Source organism: Symsagittifera roscoffensis, chromosome 7, assembly GCF_963678635.1.
Source record: "Symsagittifera roscoffensis chromosome 7, txSymRosc1.1, whole genome shotgun sequence".
Lineage (NCBI taxonomy): Eukaryota > Metazoa > Xenacoelomorpha > Acoela > Convolutidae > Symsagittifera > Symsagittifera roscoffensis.
Window position 1 is genome coordinate 28,371,454 of NC_087068.1, and position 22,170 is coordinate 28,393,623.

The following is a 22,170-nucleotide window of genomic DNA, read 5'->3' on the forward strand; positions in this document are numbered from 1 at the left end:
CTAAAGCAGACTTGACGACTATACAGAAAAACGTCAATAAGCAAGATATCATTGGAATTTGTACACATGAGAGACAAAATACGAAATGGCGATTCAAGCTGATCACCAATGTGATCATTTTTGCCGCTCTACTGAGAAACGTACCTATGGGATGTCCAGATTCTGTGATTTGCGAACCACTTCTGAGGAATAACCATTATAATGGTTTGAATTCGGATCAAGACACAAAACAACCATTCAATGACAATTTGAGATTTTGTAGGAAAGATAGCTCGGAGAAGTATCGGTATATACGATAACACAGTGAAACTTCTACGATACAACAACCACAATACTTACGTCAATAACATCAACAACTTCTTCAAATGCTTCCGATGCCCAACTTGCGATACATTTAAAATTTCAAGAAGCATCACCTACGATGCAAAGATCGAATCAAAAACATTTACCCCAAAAATGTTTATACTCTACGAGAGACGTTGTTTGAAAAACTGGATGCGTTCAATATTGAGTACACAAAAGAACAAACCTTATTCAAAACTGTCGCTTTTTTTGACTTTGAATCAATTTGCGTGCCATCCGAAGAACTAAAACCAACCGAAACAATAACTTGAATCGGGAAGCATGAACCCATATCAGTGTCAATTTCAGCCAATTTGCTTGACAAACCCATATTTTTGTGTGGCAAAGATCCACAACCTCTCATTATTGACTTTGTGGCAAACTTGGAGTTGTTAGCCGAAAAAAAGAAAACCGAAATGCTATCAAAGTTTCTGTAAATTGAAAATAACGTCAAAAAACGACTACACACAATTTTCAGCATACTTAATGAACGAGTTAGCTTCAAGAAGATTGAAACAAGAGAGTACGAAGACTAATGTATCGAGGATGAGGGAGAAACAGACGCATCCACTCATTTTCTCAGGATTCAAAAAAAAACAATTGATTGATTTGACGCAACATCTAGAGAGATACACCAATACTCTACCAGTATTTGGATTCAACAGTGGTTGGTATGATATAATTCTCAGTCCCTACCTTATCAACGAAAAAGTAATTGAACCTTCAGTTATCAAGAAAGCAAACGACTTTCTTCACTTCAATCTTACAAATGTTCAACTTCTGGATATTATGAATTTTTTGGGTGAATCTATTACTTTTAACTTTTTTCTAAAAACTTACAAAGCCAGTGAGATGAAAGGATACTTTCCATAAGAGTGGTTTGATACTCCCAACAAGCTTGACGAACAACAACTACCCTCGTATGATGATTTCTACAGCAAACTGAAGAATAGTAAACCTCTCGATAAAGAGTTTGATGATTATCAAAAACTTCTTAACACTGGGATAACTGAAAAGCAAGCCTTGAAAAAACTCGGTCTCAAAACCAAACCACCTACGGGATTGGAAAACTACAAGTACCCTAAATCTATCTGGGAACTGGAAAAGTTGACATCATTTCGCGATTTTCTGCGGTGGTATAACAACAAGGATCACGGAATGAACGCGAGAAAAATGAGTGATTCAGTTGCTGATTTGAATAAAATCTTAGAAAACGAGGAGGATAGTGATCAGCTACGAGATTAGTTGAATGCCTGTCAACACTTCATGACAGATACTGAGATGGAAAATGGTCGCCACAAAGTATTCAATTTTCAACTTTCAAAACTAGATACTAATCTAGTAAATGAAAAACTGGATCAAGTCTTTGAAAAACTTGATTGTACAGCAAAAATCAACATTGCCTTGGGATTTGGGCTACGTAATATAGAAATGAGCGAATATCGTTATTTCTACGCTCATAAAAAAATAACACACTCTTTGATAAATCTATACTACTTTGTACTAAAGCAGACTTGACGACTATACAGAAAAACGTCAATAAGCAAGATATCATTGAAATTTGTACACATGAGAGACAAAATACGAAATGGCGATTCAAGCTGATCACCAATGTGATCATTTTTGCCGCTCTACTGAGAAACGTACCTATGGGATGTCCAGATTCTGTGATTTGCGAACCACTTCTGAGGAATAACCATGTTAATGGTTTGATTTCGGATCAAGACACAAAACAACCATACAATGACAATTTGAGATTTTGTAGGAAAGATAGCTCGGAGAAGTATCGGTATATACGATAACACAGTGAAACTTCTACGAAAATTTATCATGACAAAGCGATAGACATGTTAAGGCTCGGCTGCACACTACCGAATCTAGCCAATATCTGTCTACACAAATCAACCGACTATAAGTTTTACCCATTCTTTTCGAGTGATAGTGACTTGCTTGAAAAAATACGCGATGATATGACCGGTGGTCCCTCAATTGTTTTCACAAGGAAAACAGTAGCAAATGAAACCTGTATTCGAAAATGAAAAAAAATTGTGCAAATCAATCGTTGGGATTGATGCTAGTCAACTCTATCCTTATTCTATGTGTCAGGATATGCCCATAGGTTTTTATACGAGATGGGACTAAGATGAAGAAACACAAAAATTCAAGGCAAGGCAAAATCGAGTTCGAACATTTGAAAAAATAGTCATGTCATATTTTCAAGCAACCAGACCTGAATATAAAATTGAGAGTTACTGCACTACAGAAAAAGAGAAAAAAAGTGATTGCTTTAGTGTTGATGGTTATTGCGACCATTTTTAGACTGTCTTCGAAGCAATGGGTAGTTATTTCCATTTTTGTCCTTGTCAAGAAGCTAGACCGAGCCTAACTTATGATGATACCAAAGGCGGAACCAAAAAAAGTGAAATGGATGAGCTTCGAAAAGAATACATTCGAGAAAAAAGATACTCAATAGAAGAAATGAGGGAGTGTAGCTGGTGGGATCAATTTAAAAACAATGTAGACGTGAAAAATCACGTTAGAACTCACTTTCCCTGCAAAAAACCTCCTTCTGCCAATTCACTAGTGCTAAACATTAGAATGGAAACAATGTTCGATTATGTGCAATGCGATCTGAGTGTTCCAGACGAGCTTAAGGCAAAATTTTCCAATTTCCCACCTGCTTTCAAAAATATGGATGCTTCCAGAAACGATATTGGTGAATATATGAAGACATATGCGGAAGAAAACGATTTGCTTAAACAACCGCAAAGAAAGTTGATATCGAGCTTCAAATTGAGCAACGGAACACTGATCGCACCATTTTTCATTTTTTACTTGGATCTAGGACTACAGTGTACAAAAATTCATCGTTTTGTACAACACACACCGCATAAAGTATTCAACAGTTTTGGTCAGTCTGTTGTTGATGCTAGGCGAGCCGGCGATGAAAATCCATTATCTGGCGTAGTAGCCAAATCGATGAAACTTCTAGGAAACAGTTCCTACGGCTATTAAATAACGGACAGATCAAAACATACGATGACAAAATATCTTGGAGACGAAAAAACCCACAAAGCTATCAATAACCAACCAATTCATCAAGAGATTTAATATCGTAGCTAAAGATTTGTATGAAGTGGAACTTGTAAAACAACTATAGAGCATCGTGAACCAATTATAGTAGGATTCTTTATACTACAGTATGCCAAGTTGGAGCTGTGTTATAACTTTTTCGATAAATTTTGCGATGTCAACAATTTCGAAGAACTCGAAATGGATACAGATTACATCTATTTAGCTTTGGCAGAAGAACGTTTAGATAACTGTATCCTTCCCAGCAAGCCAGCAGAATGGACTTAAAGGCGATGCCAGGACTGTCGAGACGACTTCAGAGCAGATTCAAAAAACAACTTTTTCCCCGTACTTGCTGTTCTAAACATAAGAAACATGACAAGAGAGAAACAGGATTGTTCAAGGAGGAGTTCAGATGCACCGAAATGTTATGTCTGTGTAGTAAAACCTATTGCTGTTACGATAGTAAAAGTCAAAAGTACAAGTTTAGCAGTAAAGGTCTGAACAAACCTGCATTAGAAGACTCTGGAGATGGACCGATGGCGAAGTATCGACAAGTACTGGATGAGGCAGTGAATTTGAACTCAACGAATAGAAGATTTAAAGCGATTAACCATGCAGTCGCAGCTTATGAACAAGCTAAAAAAGAACTGAGCTATTTTTACCCTAAACGGGAAGTTGAATATGATGGAATACATACTAAACCACTAAATTTGTAAAAGATTATGTAGTAAAATTGTATACGAAGCTGTAAATTAATACATTAACTCTGTAATTAATCTTTTTTTTTGAAAAAACTCTTTTTCAACGCTACGTTTGGACTAACAGTAGGTTGTTTTTTGATTAGGAAAACATTTACAATCTGGAAAATTGGCAAAATCGAGCTCCAAAAACCTCGAGTGCCAAAAAATTTTTAAAACTTACCATCTTACCATCTGAAACTTTACCATCGTACCATCTGAAACTTTACCATCTGAAACTTTACTTAAAGAAAAAAAGGCGGATTTTGAATGGAATACAATTCAAGCGGAATACAAATCTAGCAAGTACAGATGTTTAGAAACTTTTCCAAAGTTTTAAAATCTTATAACAGCTAGTGTTCGGTACTTCAGGTATTATTTTTTAGCCAAAAAAAAAATGATTACAAATTTTATGAAAGAAAGCCAGAAGTAAAATTTTTTTGTAATATAGCATTGTCAGAAACTGATTTTTTGACAATCTTTATCGTGGCGCAAAAAGAGTAGTTCAACGAAAGCCAAGAGTGTGGAAATAATCAAAATTAATCCTATATCAGGAACTTTTAGCAACACTTTTTTGAAAATTGAAAAACAAAACAAAACAAAACAAACAAACTCATAAAATGGATTTTGAAACAACAAAAAATTGTTTGAATTTTGAAAAAAAAAATCAGGACAAAACTCTTAAAAAAAGAGAACCGAAGTAAAATATAAAATTTCACGGCCTAAATCAAAGCAAACCGCCGCACTAAGAAATAAGCATGCACCGAAATTATAAATTAAACCAAACATAAAATTCGGACTTAAACAAAAAACTCAAAAATGTTTTTCAGTTCAAAACTCAAGAAGTTTGAGTAACATACCAAAATTGACCCCTTTTTAAGGCTTTTTAGTGGTGCTTGATTTTGCGAGAAAAAAAAGAAAATAAAAATGTCTGCAAATATAATTTTGTAAGAAAATTTTTGTGCTCGCAAGCTTTCGTCCTAATTGTACCAAGACAAGGCTTCATACTGGGTGAAACCATTAATCACAACACAGAGATCTTGTTGATACATGCAGCTGCATAAAAACAAAAGACAAATTTTTCCTGGTCTTGGGAGAATCCGGTTGAAGTTTTTATTTTTTACACTATTTAGAAAATCTTTTTAGCCAGGCAAAAATTGCAAATATTTAAAATGTTTCTCTTTTCATAAAAATTGAAGTTAATATCTCACCGTTTGCGCCGTTCTCAGTCTTATTTGAGCAAATGTAAATTATAAAAACTGAAAAAGACGAAAAAAGAAACAAAAATATGGAAAGTGCGTATTTGTGAAAACAAAACTTGAGAAAAATGTTGTTTCAGCTGGTTAAAAAAGTGATTAGGCAAAACAAAACATATATATTTTGAGTAACTTTAACTTTTCCCTGTGTAGCCTTGTGCCTAGAAAAAATTTTGGAATCCAGTAGTATAACTAATTTTTACGTGAAATTTTTTGTTTACAGGGTTCAACTCATTTACTCATTCATCTACTAGTCTTTCTATCAGAAAAACATAAACAGACATTTTTTGAGCATTTCAGAGTTTAAGTATCCGTTCAATTCAAAACTTTTTTTGCTGGTTGTAATCCTAAAATGTTTTTTTTTTTTCGTTTTTTTTCTACTTTTTCAGTTTGTTAGGTTTCGGCTGATATTTTATCAGCTTTGTGGCGGGACTCAGTTTGCGCCGTACGTTGAGCCAAAAAAGTATTTATGTATGTTTTATGGGGTTGGGAACCTAATAATTGTACGTTTTTTCTTACATTATGCGTTTATTTGAAATTTTTGTTTCATAAATTTTTTTTTGCTCAAGCATGTTGAGCTTTGTTACTACTTGATATTTTTTTGATCCTTGTTATTGTTATTCTGGCGTAATTCTTTTAAAAACAACCCTAATCATCGTAAAAATTGTGTAAGTTTTTTTTCTCGGTTTTTTACTTGATTCTCAAGTAGTGTTGCTCCGCTTTGCCTCTATGTGAGACTCTAAATTTATTTTTAAAAATGTAAAACGCCTAACCCTAACCCTAACCCTAACCCTAACCCTAATCCTAAACCTAACCCTAACCCTAACCCTAACAAGCCTTCATACATGTAATAATAATGTATATCGAATATATCAAGTCAACATTATTGTTACGATGAACTTACCGTATCGCTATTGGCTCTCGTGGTGATTTTACTGAATGCAAGTTGATATTTTAACGTCTTTCGTTTTACGTTACCGTATTAAATACTGCACGCTTTTGCTTATAATTTTGCTGTCTCAAACGGACTCGAGCTTTACATACCTGGAATTTTTCTGGCATGGCCCATCAGCGATAATTTGGAAAGGTTATTGGGCTCCGAAATTTTACTTAGTAGTTATCGCGAAAGCATAGATTTTTATTGAAGATCTCATGGAAGAAAAACGTTTTCCAGATGACCAGAACTTTCACTTGAGGAGCCAGCGCAAGTTAGACGAAGCGGCAGCAAGAGGCGAAAAAAAATAGCGAAGCCATGCAGCATTTTCAATATAGGTAGAAAACGCTTTTTTTGTTACATTTGTTTTTCTAATTCAGTGTTTTGATTCAAGGTTGGTTATTGTTTCAGCTCAAATCAAAACCAAGGTTGCAACAAGTCAAAGCTGTTCAGTTGCAAAACGTTTTTGTAATTTCTCATGATAAATTACTTGCCTTTGGCAAAAAATTTTCCAGGTGGGATGCTTTTTCAGCCGACGACAAAAAACTGGGATTGATAAAACCCAAAATTTGATGAAATAGATGAAAATGCTAAAAATCTACTGATATTTGTGGTGTAAACTTGTAATCTACTAATCTTATCATACATGAAGTTATTACTCTATCACATAACGTATGTCGAATATGAAGTCAACATTCTTGTTACGATGACTTATCGTTTCGCTATTGGCGCTCGTGGTGATTTTACTGAATGCAAGTTGATATTTTAGCTTCTTTCGTTTTACGTTACCGCATTAAATACTGCATGCTGATGCCTATAATTTTGCTGTCTCAAATGGACTCGAGCTTTTGCATACCTGGAAATTTTCTGGCATGGCCCATCAGCGATAACTTGGAAAAGTTATTGGACTCCGATATATTGCCGCTGAGTTGCACTTAGTAGTTATCGCGTAGGCATAGGTTTTTATTGAAGATCTCATGGAAGAAAAGACTTTTCCAGATGACCAGATCCTACTTTTGAGTAGCCAGCGCAAGTTACACGAAGCGGCAACATATGTCGAATATGAAGTCAACATTATTGTTACGTCGAACTTACCGTGTCGCTATTGGCTCTCGTGGTGATTTCACTGAATGCAAGTTGATATTTTAACGTCTTTCGTTTTACGTTACCGTATTAAATACTGCACGCTTATGCTTTTAATTTTGCTGTCTCAACGGACTTGAGCTTTACAAGCCTGGAGTTTTTCTGGCACGGCCCATCAGCGATAACTTGGAAAGTTTATTGGGCTCCGAAATTGCACGTAGTAGTTATCGCGAAAGCATAGATTTTTATTGAAGATCTCATGGAAGAAAAAATTTTTCCAGATGACCAGATCCTACACTTGAGTAGCCAGCGCAAGTTAGACGAAGCGGAAACGTATGTCGAATATGAAGTCAACATTATTGTTATGATGAACTTATCGTTTCGCTATTGGCGCTCGTGGTGATTTTACTGAACGCAAGTTGATATTTTAACGTCTTTCGTTTTACGTTACCGTAATAAATACTGCACGCTTATGCTTATAATTTTGCTGTCTCAAATAGACTCGAGATTTTGCATACCTGGAGATTTTCTGGCATGGTCCAACAGCGATAACTTGAAAAAGTCATTGGACTCCGAAGTTGCACTTAGTAGTTATCGCGTGAGCATAGATTTTTATTGAAGATCTTATGGAAGAAAAAGTTTTTCCAGATGACCAGATCCTACACTTGCGTAGCCAGCGCAAGTTAGACGAAGCGGAAACGTATGTCGAATATGAAGTCAACATTATTGTTATGATGAACTTATCGTTTCGCTATTGGCGCTCGTGGTGATTTTACTGAACGCAAATTGATATTTTAACGTCTTTCGTTTTACGTTACCGTATTAAATACTGCACGCTTATGCTATAATTTTGCTTTCTCAAACGGTCTCGAGCTTTCAATACCTGGAATTTTTCTGACATGGCCCATCAGCGATAACTTGGAAAGGTTATAATGCTCAGAAATTGCACTTAGTAGTTATCGCAAAAGCATAGATTTTTATTGAGGATCTCATGGAAGAAAAAAATTTTCCAGATGACCAGATCCTACACTTGAGGAGCCAGTGCAAGTTAGACGAAGCGGCAGCAAGAGGCAAAAGAGAACAGCAAAACCATGCAGCATTTTCAGTATAGGTAGAAGTAGAAACTCGACAAGAGCGAGGCGGATAAGAGACTAAAAGGCCAAAAAATAAAAAAAAAATTTGTATTTGGAAAAAAGGCCAGAAGGGTTTATATCAAAAATGTTCTCAATGCAAAATTTTCGATACTAATTTTACCGAGTTGTGGAAGTTATCTATGTATGAATTTATGAAAGAGCCATTAGTGAAAAACAGGAGAAACAGAATGTTTGGTAGAAAAGGAAGAGAAAATTAGGGCATGGAACAGTTTTTTTGATGTCCTCAGCTATTTGACCCGGGGTTGCGTTTTTCGGTCGGAGGAAGAGTTGATCGCGAGAGACGTATACATCTTAAATATGCGCAACAACGACCCTGCATGGAAACCCTAAGTCAGCCGATGTGCTTCATTTGGCAGTAAGGAGAGAACGGGGAGAGCAGATGTACAGAAAGGTTGGTAATGAACTTTTTCAGAATTTGGCCGAAACCACATTAAGCCAGGGCGACCAAACACAGTAGGTCGAAAAACGAAATATGAAGAAAAAAAATCAGTGAATGTGGTCAAGAGACAAATGCTTCTCAAGTACCATAATTGTGATCAACTACTAGAACCAAACCAAAGAAGTAATTTGCCAGCAAGGAAAACCATTTGCAGCAGTTGCAGTAAACATGAACGTTTTGCTAATGTACGAAATCGGGAGTGAGTCAAGTGGGGGAATCCAACAAATTCTCAACCTCTGAAAGTCTAACGAACGATGAAAAAGAGCGATGATACCTTTAAGTGAGTTTGCTACCGAAATCGTGCGGGATTAATCGGGAAATGAGAATAGAAAGCTCCTGGAAACTAAAATATGCAAAAATTGTCGGAAAGCTGAGTTTCAGATTGATTTTGCGAGTCCAGTTTTGGTTATTTTACAAGATAAATTGAAAAAATTGACAAAACATGACAGATAATTGGCCTTTACAATGGTGTCGGAGAAGAATAAAAATGTGTTCTATAGAGCAACGGACGATGTTACCAAGATAATTGGGCCCATATTCGTTGATACCGAATAAGAAGGTTCGACGGCTAAGGGCGCCGAAACCTTTTTTTTGCAAAAAGAGATGAATGGGATACATTAGGAAAACAACATTTTGCGATTCCTCGAAATTGATGTACGTCACTGGAGAGAAACGATCGTAGTCAATGAGATGGACGGAGCGGGCGACGCTTTTACTGGAACTTGAACCACCCTCCATCCCACTTGAGCCCCCCTTCTCACCTGAACCAGCTGCCCCCTGCATGAACCACCCGCACCTGAATAAACCCGTTCACCTGAACCACCCACCAATCCCCCCGCCAGAATTAACCCCCAAAGTTGAGAAATTGAGTAACCCGCATACAGTTTCAAGCGCTAATAATCGATTATATTACAATTTTAAAACCAGTCTTACTAAAATTGAGAAACAATCGGTTTTAATCAATTAATAATAGATTATAATCTCTCTTTTTAAGATCAAATTATGATTAATTATAATCCATTATAATCGATTATTAATTCGTCCATTTTTCGATTCAACTATAATCAATTATTTTTATTCAAATTTCTAATTCATTAGTTTTGCACAAAAATCCATTATAATCGATTATAATTGATTATAATCCCTTTTGTTTGTCGATTTTGTCTTCGAAGTTGCATCTAAATTGCTTATATTTTATGTTTTTTTGTAGAATTTGATTCCTGTGAAAAATGTTCAAATTTATAAGTTTTTTTTCCATTCTTCCCCATTAGAGTTGTTTTGTGATGCATATTTTAAGCTTTTTAACCACCAAAACATCAGCAAGTTGATTTAGTTTCATGATTGATTCGGTTCGGAAGATTTATTTATCATCTACCGATGGAACTTTTCCACTAATGTGAAAGGATCTCCAAGAAACTCTTGTTTCGAGGTAAAACTTTGTGTTCAGATGAATCAAAGTGTTCAAGAGATCTCTCTTTTAGAGATTTTCTTACTGACACAAAAATAATAACCCATAAGATATAATTCGAAGATAGTTTTGAATTAACAAATTTTTGGCAAAATAAGAGAATATAATCGATTATAATCGATTATATTTGATTCTAAGGGTTTTTGTGAGAACTATAATCAATTATAATCGATTATAACAGATTATAACCTCTTAGAAAATATCACGATTTTAATCAATTATAAATCCTTTAAAATTCTAATTTTGGTAATTTTAATCAATTATAATTGTCTAAAAGTCATCATAATAATCCCTTATAATCAATGATTTACGCCTAAACTTGAATGCGGGAACAAAAAAATAGTAACAAAGACCAAATTGCGCAGAAAAGAAGTTGAAATTGAACAACAAGTAACAGCTAACTTTAGTTTAAAACGTAAAAAAAAACACTTAAAATGCGTTGAAGTTTGCAAGTGGAAGCAAGTCGATTATAATGGAAATTCATTGTTTTGATCTGCAAAAAAATAATCGATTATAATTGATTTGCAATGGATTTGCAATGGATATTTAATGCTTTATTAAATAAAAGCAATATGCTTTATTAAATAAAAGCAATATAATAGATTATAATCAATTATTTTTCAGTTTTATAGACACTGACATTAAAACTCAAATTGAATCAATTATTATCCAAGGTACACCAGTGCGGAGAGGTTGTCGAATTCCAGATATTCCATCCCTAGATCCGCTACAGCTTCGATCTTTTGCAAAAACTAAAAAAAAACAGTGGATATGCATGAAATGGAGTTGAAAGATTGATTTCGAAATTTATTTTTTTATTTGCAGAAAAACTGAAAGCTGCAAAGAAAAAAGGGAAAACGATCTTTATTTGCAACAAAAACTAATCAATCAACCGGCTTTTATGTCATGGAAAAGCAGGTTTAGCAATTTGATCAAATAGTGTCTCAAAAGAAATTACCTTCAAGGGAGTCTTTATAACCTTTCAAATTTAGAAAAAAAACTACGGAACGCTTACTTTTTGTTGGTTGAGGAAGTTATATGGAACTGTTGCAAATACAGTTCAGTTAGATGCTATAACTTAAATATATTACGTCAAAACTGTCATTTCTGCAGTTTATTGACATTGAGAGTGTTAACTGTATTTTGTAAAATTTGCTCAATTTTTCTTCCCGGTTGATTAACGCTAATCGCAAACAGACATTGAAAAATTGAAAAATTTATTTTCCGTAATCCCCCTTTTGACATTTCAGATAAAGAATTAGAGTCCATTTTGTTCTCGGTGGTGAAAAAAGCAACTTTTTTTGCTAAACCGTACCTCATATTTCTTAGCTTGCTTGCACAGATTAAATTCTCTTTGCAGAAAAATGAAAAAAATATCAGAAATGGGAAAATAATCATATCTTCTCATATTTCATTGCCCCAGGTATGGAAGCAGGTAAAAATTTAGTCGCTTATTGTTTTATTTTTAATGTGGTTTACAAGACTGAAAGGGAAAACGATAACACAATAGCGTGTATCTTCTTCTTCGTCCTAACTGCAGCATAATGTACAGTAGAGTCTATTTTTTCTGTTAATTCTTTACCATTTATGAACTTGAGAAACAACACGCGCGTCTTTAAACCAAAAAATATATATGCTGCAGTTTTAGCAGATCGTTATAAAATTCAATCAAACGACACTTTAAAACAGTAAAAATGTAAAGAAAATTTAAGAACCGAAGTTAAGATCACTCAAATTGTGTAATTAGAGTTCAAAAGTGTTATACAACTTTTACGTTTACATTATAAAAAATTTACAAATAAAACAAAGAAAAACTATTGTCAATAAATCTTCGATGCATAACTTTCGTCACTTTTTCTGTGAATACAAAGTTGAAAAATATTCTAAAAACTTGACTCATATTTTGTTTACCTGTGCATTGTACAAGCAATTAAAAGTCTTGTATTTGCCGTCTTTAAAATATATTAACCCCTTTACCATTTATCATTTATCAACCAATTTAAAACAACAAAAAAACAATAGAACGCAGCAAATCGCCTAGCCTATTTTGTAAATACGAATAGTTTACGCATAACAAGAATCAGCAGGTTACTTTAGTTAATGGCCTCTAGCAGTCCCAAAACTATCCGGTCAATGTCCCTTCGTCGCCGGAGGAAACCCAGCTTACTCCGGGCTACCGGAGGGAGTTCGACTCCCGACAATGCCATGGTTCCTTTTCCATTGCATACAATCAGCAGTCGGAGTTCGAGTGAAAGACGAGTGATGTCATACTTCGGAAGTCTAGACAGAAGGACTCTCAGGTAAATATAGAAGTTATTATTAGTTACATACCAATTGAAAAGTTTCGTAAGGTGCGGATTTCATACCAGACTAAACAAAGGCTGTATTTCGAGTGTCGACCCACGGACATTCCAACGATGACTTCACCCTTGCTACTTTTTACGACATCCATTTATGAATGGCAATGTCTGATCTAGACAGTAAACTTAATTACGAGCTAAACAAACAAAATGGGGGCATTTCGGCGGGTAGTTAAGCGAATAATTGTTTCGCAACTTGCTTGCCCTCAAATCGAACAAAACAGGGTTAACTACAGTTATAAAAAGTGACTGTATATTCGGCTAATGAGTGCCTTCTAATTGGTTGCTTTGCCTCTGCTTTGTTTGCTTTACTGTTTCTCATTAAGTTATAAAATCGGAGAAATAAGCAGAATGGTCCAAGTGCAGAATGGGTCCAAGAGTAGAAAAATAGACAATATTAATTTTTATTGGTTTTCACTGGCTAATTGATACAAAAAACTTTTAAGGATCTACTTAACAATCTTCGCCCCCCCCCTCTTTGAAGAAAAGGGGGGAGATTGTTAAGTAAATCACTTGCAGCGAATTTTCGACCAATCATAATGTAGCAAAATTCAAATTTACATACAACGCTCCAGTGCAAATTTACTAATTTTGTTTACAATTCTTTAGTAGATACAATAGGGGGGATTGTTAAGTAGGTCCATTATTAGAATCGTCAATAATACGAAGAAAAAGAAAAAATTATGCATGAATTGAAAAGTTTCATTAAGTTTTTTAATTGAAGTTTACACAAGCAATTGAAGCATTTTTTAATCAATTATCTAGCTTTTTTTTTTAAAAGAGCGACATACGCTGATTCACGCCATTTTTTTCGTGCTGAAAGTATGTGCAACGGAGCAAGCAGTCACTGCTTGCCAATGCCGTGTTTGAAGTTGGCACCTTAAAGGATCTTTTTTTTTGTCATCTGATAAAATGGTCTGTTTGGTAAGAGGTCTGTTTGCTTAAAACCTTATCCTAGCAAAACAGATTGACTCGATGAGAAAGCGCTAATTATTGGTTTACTTTGAGGCATTTTTTTCTCCTTTCGAAAAAATTTAAGAAACTCCGCTTGGCCATTTTGTTTTGCTTTTTTGTTTACCATCCAATTAAAAAAAATAAAATGCTTCGTTCTCTCCCTTTTAGATGTTTCCTAAAAATAAATGCAGTCTAAATATTATCCTATTCTATATACATCTTTTTTTTATAAAAAGAAAACGAATGAAAATGCTCACAAGTTTTCGAAAATTTAGAAACGAGCCTAATTATTTCGAGCATATAATACTATGGAGGACAAAGGCGAACTCTAAACTTCTGTTAAAAATAACTAATCGAGGACGAATTTTAAAGGAGTTCATTTATTTGCTGTATCTAATTTTTACTGGCTTTTTCCTTGCAACACTTATACGATTGCATTAACCGTATACTTTTCATCAAAGATAAGCAATGATTGTTTGTGAAAATTTAACTTAACTTTTTGTTTCTCTTTTAAATCAATCAAAATCTTTTTTTGCTAGTCTTACAGTTTCAAACATCAAATTGCTAAATGTAGACTGAAAACAACGATGATTTTTAATTACTGCCAAAAAAAATTCACACATTGTCGAATTTGTCATTTCATAAAAATGTGTTTTTCCTCGAAATATTGCCGGCAGTTTAACATCAGTTTGACCAAATTTGACCATTTTGAGATTTTGAAATAACCATTGCCAAAATAAAAAAGACTATTTTACAGAGTTTCGACAAAACTTCAAAGCGCCCTGTCAAAAAGATATGTGCAAAAGCCACTGCCACAATTTTTCTTTATGTTATTCTGACTGATTTTTTATATGTTGCACATTTAATTATAAAAAAATTGAAGGTCGCCCTTTTAGAAATAATGAGTACCTTTCTTAATGGATTCAAACGGCGAAAGCCCGGGGTTGCTCCATTTTTTCTGAATCTAATTTGATAATTTTATACCAACTCTATAGAACAATTTTGCGTAATCCAAACATAGATTTACCATTGAAGATACTGCGCAAATTCAATGTTACTGCAAAATAGCAAACAAGATTTTGTTTTTGAAAGACCGCTATTTTAATAATTTCTTCAAAAATCTATGCATTTGTCAGCTTTTTATTTTTCAGTTTGAGTCTGCCTACAATTTTGTAAACTTCACAATATTGAACTGTTTTTAAAAAGTTAAGATGTTGAAAAAGTGCTCTGACTGTCAACCAATTGCATAAAAATGCTCATTATGCAATTGATTGGTTTGAAAAAATTGTCGTAGAGCTTCTATCAGAAATTATCTTTAAATTTATGTTCTGTGTGGTTAGTTTGGTATGAATAAGTTTTATATTTGCGGTCAAAACTGACATTTCAGTTAGAAAATAGTTTTCTGGAGTAAGTGTTCAAATCAGCTTATCTGACTTTTGAAGTTAATCCAAGTTATTGTTTGAGTTATTTTCCTGTTTTTGATGTTTCTGACGTCAAATGTTGTATGAGCAAAAACACAATCTGATCACAATCAATTATTTTCCTCTAACAGTCTAGTTTTGTAGCCTAAACCGTCGATTTCAATCTTTTATTTTTCCTCGTTACCCTTTGCCACCCCGGGGAATCTCGACAACACATTTTATATCCTAGAAAGGGTCTTGGTTCCTTTGGTAATAATATTATTATTACTTTATTCAATAATAAAAGGAAATAGTGAAACCTTATAACTTATCTTATTTTGACACATTTTATTCACCATAAGTTTGGATTTGGGTCATAAACAAAGAAAGGGCACAATGGTCATTTCGCTCTTTATTCTCTGGCAAAAGCCCACTGGAAATAAGAGCCAAATATAATCCGACCAGGAGTCCATTTTACCCCACCTTTTGTTTTGCTCCCTTGGTACTAATATTAAGGCCCTGCCTGCCTCTTTTAGCCCACTTGATTCCTTAATTCCATTAGTTTTTCTTTCATCATTTTTATCTTTTTTTACCCTGACCTAGCCCTTTTATACACTGGCAAACTTATCTTTTTTGTGTGTCCAACAACTTATTTGATATCCAGTCAGACAAACTTGACTTACACCATTTACATACGTCATTGCGTTTTTAATATTAATGGTACCAAATTACCTTCCAGAAACCCAACAGAAATATTGATGAAGTCATTCTTCCGCCTAGCTTCTGTCTCTATGTGATACATTGGCGCAGATTGCGGTCTGATTAAATTTCAACCTACTTTCTTTTGCTCATAACTTCATTTTTCCTAATAAACTGCACGAATATTAAATCACATTTCAAAATGAACTTTACTTCAAAAAAAGGTAACAAAAGTTCACCGCCAGATGGTGATAAAAGCGACCAAAACAACCCTCATCCGGTTCGGTTTCGAAGCCACACGACAACTGAGTCGGGTCGTGTTGCGAATCGATCGTCTAGCCGAACGTGTGTGAGCCTTTACGCCGATAACACCCTCGGAAACTCGCTGGGCTATCTCTATCAAAACCCAAGGAATAGTTTGACCAATTTTACAGCAGGTTGCAAGTTCACAACTAGCACTATACCAAGACATAACTCAACTGGAAAGCGATTGTCTGGCAGTATGACTACATCGAATAGTTTCAGGTACGCAGTTACAGAAGTTATAGCTCTATTTCCAGCGAGCCTATGATAGTTTAATTATTCAAGCAAACAGAGGAGTTTCAAACTTTTCTGTAAATAAAGTACTAAGGAGTGAAAGATATTTGAGATATTAAACTACTGAAAGAATCTATATAGACAACTAAGTACCTTTCGGATTAGATCACATGCCTCAGTTTTAGTCGTTTGGCGCCGTGGTTTAGTTGATAAAGTCTCAAATTCTTTCACAAAATCCACCAGACAGGATAACTTGTCATTAAGTCATTTAACAAGTGAAGCTCTTTACGAATCATAAAATCGCTTCTCGATCACCAGTTTGGTCTCATGCAACTTGGTCCGTACCAATTGCTAGCTTCCGTTTTAGGAGCTGAAAACAAACAATTCAACATTTTTTGGTAAATTTGAAACTGGTCAACGCAAAAAACGAAGAGGAAGAAGAAAAAACATAATAACAAGAAATTATTCCTCTGAGTTTGTAGAAAAAAAAACAATTATGGCTCAGCATATGCTAACAATTCTATATAAGCACGCAACCAATACAATATCAAACTTAATGCAAACTTAGAGAAGACAAACGAAGGGCAACAAGAATGCCTTCTCAAAGTACCCTTATGAAAAATAAAGCGATCTTAGAATAAGAAAAATTCGACCTTAAAATGTACAAGACTGCTGGTATATCACTGCAATGCTCTGAATGTTCCAACTGCCTTTTCTGTCTCTAATAATTTTTGGTTAGAAAAATTTATAAAGCATAAATTGGCCTATAATTTTGTGTGAGTGACAGTAATTTGGGTTAAGCTTTCAGCTGTATAATTAAAGTCTTCAAACTATTCTCCGAACAACTTATCAGGCCCAAATTAAAGCACATGGCGGACAGTGCATAGCACACCTACCGAGAAACACGCAAAGATCATGTTCGATCTCACGCTACAATTTTTTTTACAGAGATAGATCTGAATAAAAAACACCCCAAGCGTAAATATTGCGCGCATAAAAAGTTTCAGGTTCGGTTTCTACACTAAATTTCAGAGATTGATCTCAAAACCCCAAACAAATATTTTAAATATTTTTTCAAAAGTCGTAAGAATAGCTTCCGTTTTACCCTCATGAAGAGGGTGTCTTTTTTGGTAAATAATCCTACTGTTTCGACTGTTCAAACGAAAAAATCGAGTCATTGTGGTCGGTGCTTTTTTGAGACAAATTGTAGCGTTTGAACAATCTATATTAGAACGGAAACTTTTTTTATCATGCAAAAGTTTTCGCGTTTTAATTTCAATCTAAAAAGATATTTCATCCTTCATCAAAATTCAAAAAAACACGCGATAATTTTATTTTTACTATGAACGCGTATGCGGCGTTTTTTTGTGCCTCAAAAATTAACACAAAATCAAAAAAGTGACTAGACGCTTATTACATCTCCTTCTATCTTACATACCGTATGACATAACAAATTTTTGCTGAAAAAAATCTGAAACAAATTTATTTGGATTTTTTTAATCCGACCAATTTTTTATTTTGAAAGATGAAATATAAAACATTTTTCTTTAAAAAAAGCCGTCAAAAAGATAGGGCTTTGCTTTGATACAAACAATTTCGTTAAGTTTTGAAAAATGAATTGACAATACAAAACAACCTGACAGAAAAAATTTTTTATTGTTCCGACTTTCGATACGAAAGTAACGGAATATTTGTGCTCGGGGTGGGTTTTTTTTCTTCAGACAAATTTCGACTTTTTAACTAGCCATTTTTGACGGAAGTTTTTTATATCATTCAAAAGCTATTGTTGTCCTGAGCTTAAATTTGAAAAGATATTTCACCTGTGACCATTTTTCGTAAAGTTATGAGGGTTTAAAGATTGCCATTTTGACCAATTTGAGACAATTAACGCGCGATATAATTCGCGCTATTAAAGCGTGAGCGGAGATTTACTCCGTCTTAGAAATCGTTCCAAATTGGTTGAAAGAATTTCATTTGCCATAATTGATTTGTTAACAGGGAGCGAAATCTTTTGTTTTGTACTTTATATGGCGTGTGGGGGGATGATTTTCAATTAAAAAAATTCAAATTTTAGAAGAAAACAAGTTTTTCATTTTTTTTTATTTCATTTATTTTTTTTTTGTTGTTTATGTTATTACTGCTCCATAAACGTTAAAAGGCAGTCGGAATTTTCAGGGCTTCGCCCAGATACGAGCACTCTTGTTAAGTTTTAAAATTCATGATATTGACGGTACAATACCCAAATTTGGCACTAGTATTTACCAACAAATAAGCAAAAACAAAAATTATCAAAATGAAATTAAAGCATTTATGTAATTTTGTTTTTTTAAGAGTTTTTTGTTGTCAACAAGGCTCTGATAAAATTTGAACCATCAAAAAATTTTTTAATGAGATTCGAATCATAACTGTGAGTGTAAGATAATGTTATACCACGCAACATTGTTCGACAACTATTTGTGATACTTAATTTTGGGTACCGCGACAACTCGCACACAAATCTCCACAACACGCAGAATACACAAATCGCCACAAAAGTTTTTGAAGCTAATTGGAAGTTTTATATTCTCGGTCTGAGGTCGCCGGTGGGCGCACTATGCACGCGTCGCCGCTTTGCGGCGATAACCACCTCTAAATTTCAATCTAAAAAGACTTTAATTTCAATCTAAAAAGATATTTCATCCTTCATCAAAATTCAAAAAAAACACGCGATAATGTTATTTTTACTATGAACGCGTATGCGGCGTTTTCTTGTGCCTCAAAAATTAACACAAAATCAAAAAAGTGACTAGACGCTAATTACATCTCCTTCTATCTTACATACCGTATGACATAACAAATTTTTGCTGAAAAAAACCTGAAACAAATTTATTTGGATTTTTTTAATCCGACCAATTTTTTATTTTGAAAGATGAAATATAAAACATTTTTCTTTAAAAAAAGCCGTCAAAAAGATAGGGCTTTGCTTTGATACAAACAATTTCGTTAAGTTTTGAAAAATGAATTGACAATACAAAACAACCTGACAGAAAAAATTTTTTATTGTTCCGACTTTCGATACGAAAGTAACGGAATATTTGTGCTCGGGGTGGGTTTTTTTTCTTCAGACAAATTTCGACTTTTTAACTAGCCATTTTTGACGGAAGTTTTTTATATCATTCAAAAGCTATTGTTGTCCTGAGCTTAAATTTGAAAAGATATTTCACCTGTGACCATTTTTCGTAAAGTTATGAGGGTTTAAAGATTGCCATTTTGACCAATTTGGGACAATTAACGCGCGATATAATTCGCGCTATTAAAGCGTGAGCGGAGATTTACTCCGTCTTAGAAATCGTTCCAAATTGGTTGAAAGAATTTCATTTGCCATAATTGATTTGTTAACAGGGAGCGAAATCTTTTGTTTTGTACTTTATATGGCGTGTGGGGGGATGATTTTCAATTAAAAAAATTCAAATTTTAGAAGAAAACAAGTTTTTCATTTTTTTTTATTTCATTTATTTTTTTTTGTTGTTTATGTTATTACTGCTCCATAAACGTTAAAAGGCAGTCGGAATTTTCAGGGCTTCGCCCAGATACGAGCACTCTTGTTACGTTTTAAAATTCATGATATTGACGGTACAATACCCAAATTTGGCACTAGTATTTACCAACAAATAAGCAAAAACAAAAATTATCAAAATGAAATTAAAGCATTTGGTAATTTTGTTTTTTTAAGAGTTTTTTGTTGTCAACAAGACTCTGATAAAATTTGAACCATCAAAAATTTTTTTAATGAGATTCGAATCATAACTGTGAGTGTAAGATAATGTTATACCACGCAACATTGTTCGACAACTATTTGTGATACTTAATTTTGGGTACCGCGACAACTCGCACACAAATCTCCACAACACGCAGAATACACAAATCGCCACAAAAGTTTTTGAAGCTAATTGGAAGTTTTATATTCTCGGTCTGAGGTCGCCGGTGGGCGCACTATGCACGCGTCGCCGCTTTGCGGCGATAACCACCTCTAAATTTCAATCTAAAAAGACTTTAATTTCAATCTAAAAAGATATTTCATCCTTCATCAAAATTCAAAAAAAAACACGCGATAATGTTATTTTTACTATGAACGCGTATGCGGCGTTTTCTTGTGCCTCAAAAATTAACACAAAATCAAAAAAGTGACTAGACGCTAATTACATCTCCTTCTATCTTACATACCGTATGACATAACAAATTTTTGCTGAAAAAAATCTGAAAAAAATTTAATTGGATTTTTTTAATCCGACCAAGTTTTTTTTTTGAAAGACGAATTATAAAAAATTTTTCTATAAAAAAAGCCGTCAAAAACATAGGGCTTTGCTTTGATACAATCAATTTCGTTAAGTTTTGAAAAATGAATTGACAATACAAAACAACCTGACAGAAAAAGTTTTTATTGTACCGACTTTCGATAAGAAAGTAACGGAATATTTGTGCTCGGGGTGGGTTTTTTTTTCTTCAGACAAATTTCGACTTTTTAACTAGCCATTTTTGACGGAAGTTTTATATATCATTCAAAAGCTGTTGTTGTCCTGAGCTTAAATTTGAGGTATTTTTTTCTCCTTTCGAAAAAATTTAAGAAACTCCGCTTGGCCATTTTGTTTTGCTTTTTTGTTTACCATCCAATTAAAAAAATAAAATGCTTCGTTCTCTCCCTTTTAGATGTTTCCTAAAAATAAATGCAGTCTAAATATTATCCTATTCTATATACATCTTTTTTTTTATAAAAAGAAAACGAATGAAAATGCTCACAAGTTTTTGAAAATTTAGAAACGAGCTTAATTATTTCGAGCATATAATACTATGGAGGACAAAGGCGAACTCTAAACTTCTGTTAAAAATAACTAATTGAGGACGAATTTTAAAGGAGTTCATTTATTTGCTGTATCTAATTTTTTACTGGCTTTTTCCTTGCAACACTTATACGATTGCATTAACCGTATACTTTTCATCAAAGATAAGCAATGATTGTTTGTGAAAATTTAACTTAACTTTTTGTTTCTCTTTTAAATCAATCAAAATCTTTTTTTGCTAGTCTTACAGTTTCAAACATCAAATTGCTAAATGTAGACTGAAAACAACGATGATTTTTAATTACTGCCAAAAAAAATTCACACATTGTCGAATTTGTCATTTCATAAAAATGTGTTTTTCCTCGAAATATTGCCGGCAGTTTAACATCAGTTTGACCAAATTTGACCATTTTGAGATTTTGAAATAACCATTGCCAAAATAAAAAAGACTATTTTACAGTTTCGACAAAACTTCAAAGCGCCCTGTCAAAAAGATATGTGCAAAAGCCACTGCCACAATTTTTTCTTTATGTTATTCTGACTGATTTTTTATATGTTGCACATTTAATTATAAAAAAATTGAAGGTCGCCCTTTTAGAAATAATGAGTACCTTTCTTAATGGATTCAAACGGCGAAAGCCCGGGGTTGCTCCATTTTTTCTGAATCTAATTTGAAAATTTTATACCAACTCTATAGAACAATTTTGCGTAATCCAAACATAGATTTACCATTGAAGATACTGCGCAAATTCAATGTTACTGCAAAATAGCAAACAAGATTTTGTTTTTGAAAGACCGCTATTTTAATAATTTCTTCAAAAATCTATGCATTTGTCAGCTTTTTATTTTTCAGTTTGAGTCTGCCTACAATTTTGTAAACTTCACAATATTGAACTGTTTTTAAAAAGTTAAGAT

General features: G+C 33.8%; 2 protein-coding genes across 4 annotated transcripts in view; one reads left to right on the forward strand and one right to left on the reverse strand.

The window, feature by feature from the left end:
• Window positions 1–22,170, reverse strand: part of LOC134850907 (torsin-like protein) — a 442,884-nt gene that overhangs the window by 99,472 nt on the left and 321,242 nt on the right. The window lies entirely within an intron of this gene.
• Window positions 11,901–22,170, forward strand: part of LOC134850905 (dystrobrevin beta-like) — a 126,497-nt gene continuing 116,227 nt past the window's right edge. The window contains exons 1-2 of the mRNA XM_063866691.1: window positions 11,901–11,923; window positions 12,586–12,788. Coding sequence (XP_063722761.1) covers window positions 12,589–12,788 — 200 coding nt within the window. The 5' untranslated portion in view covers window positions 11,901–11,923; window positions 12,586–12,588. The remainder of the gene's footprint in view (window positions 11,924–12,585; window positions 12,789–22,170) is intronic.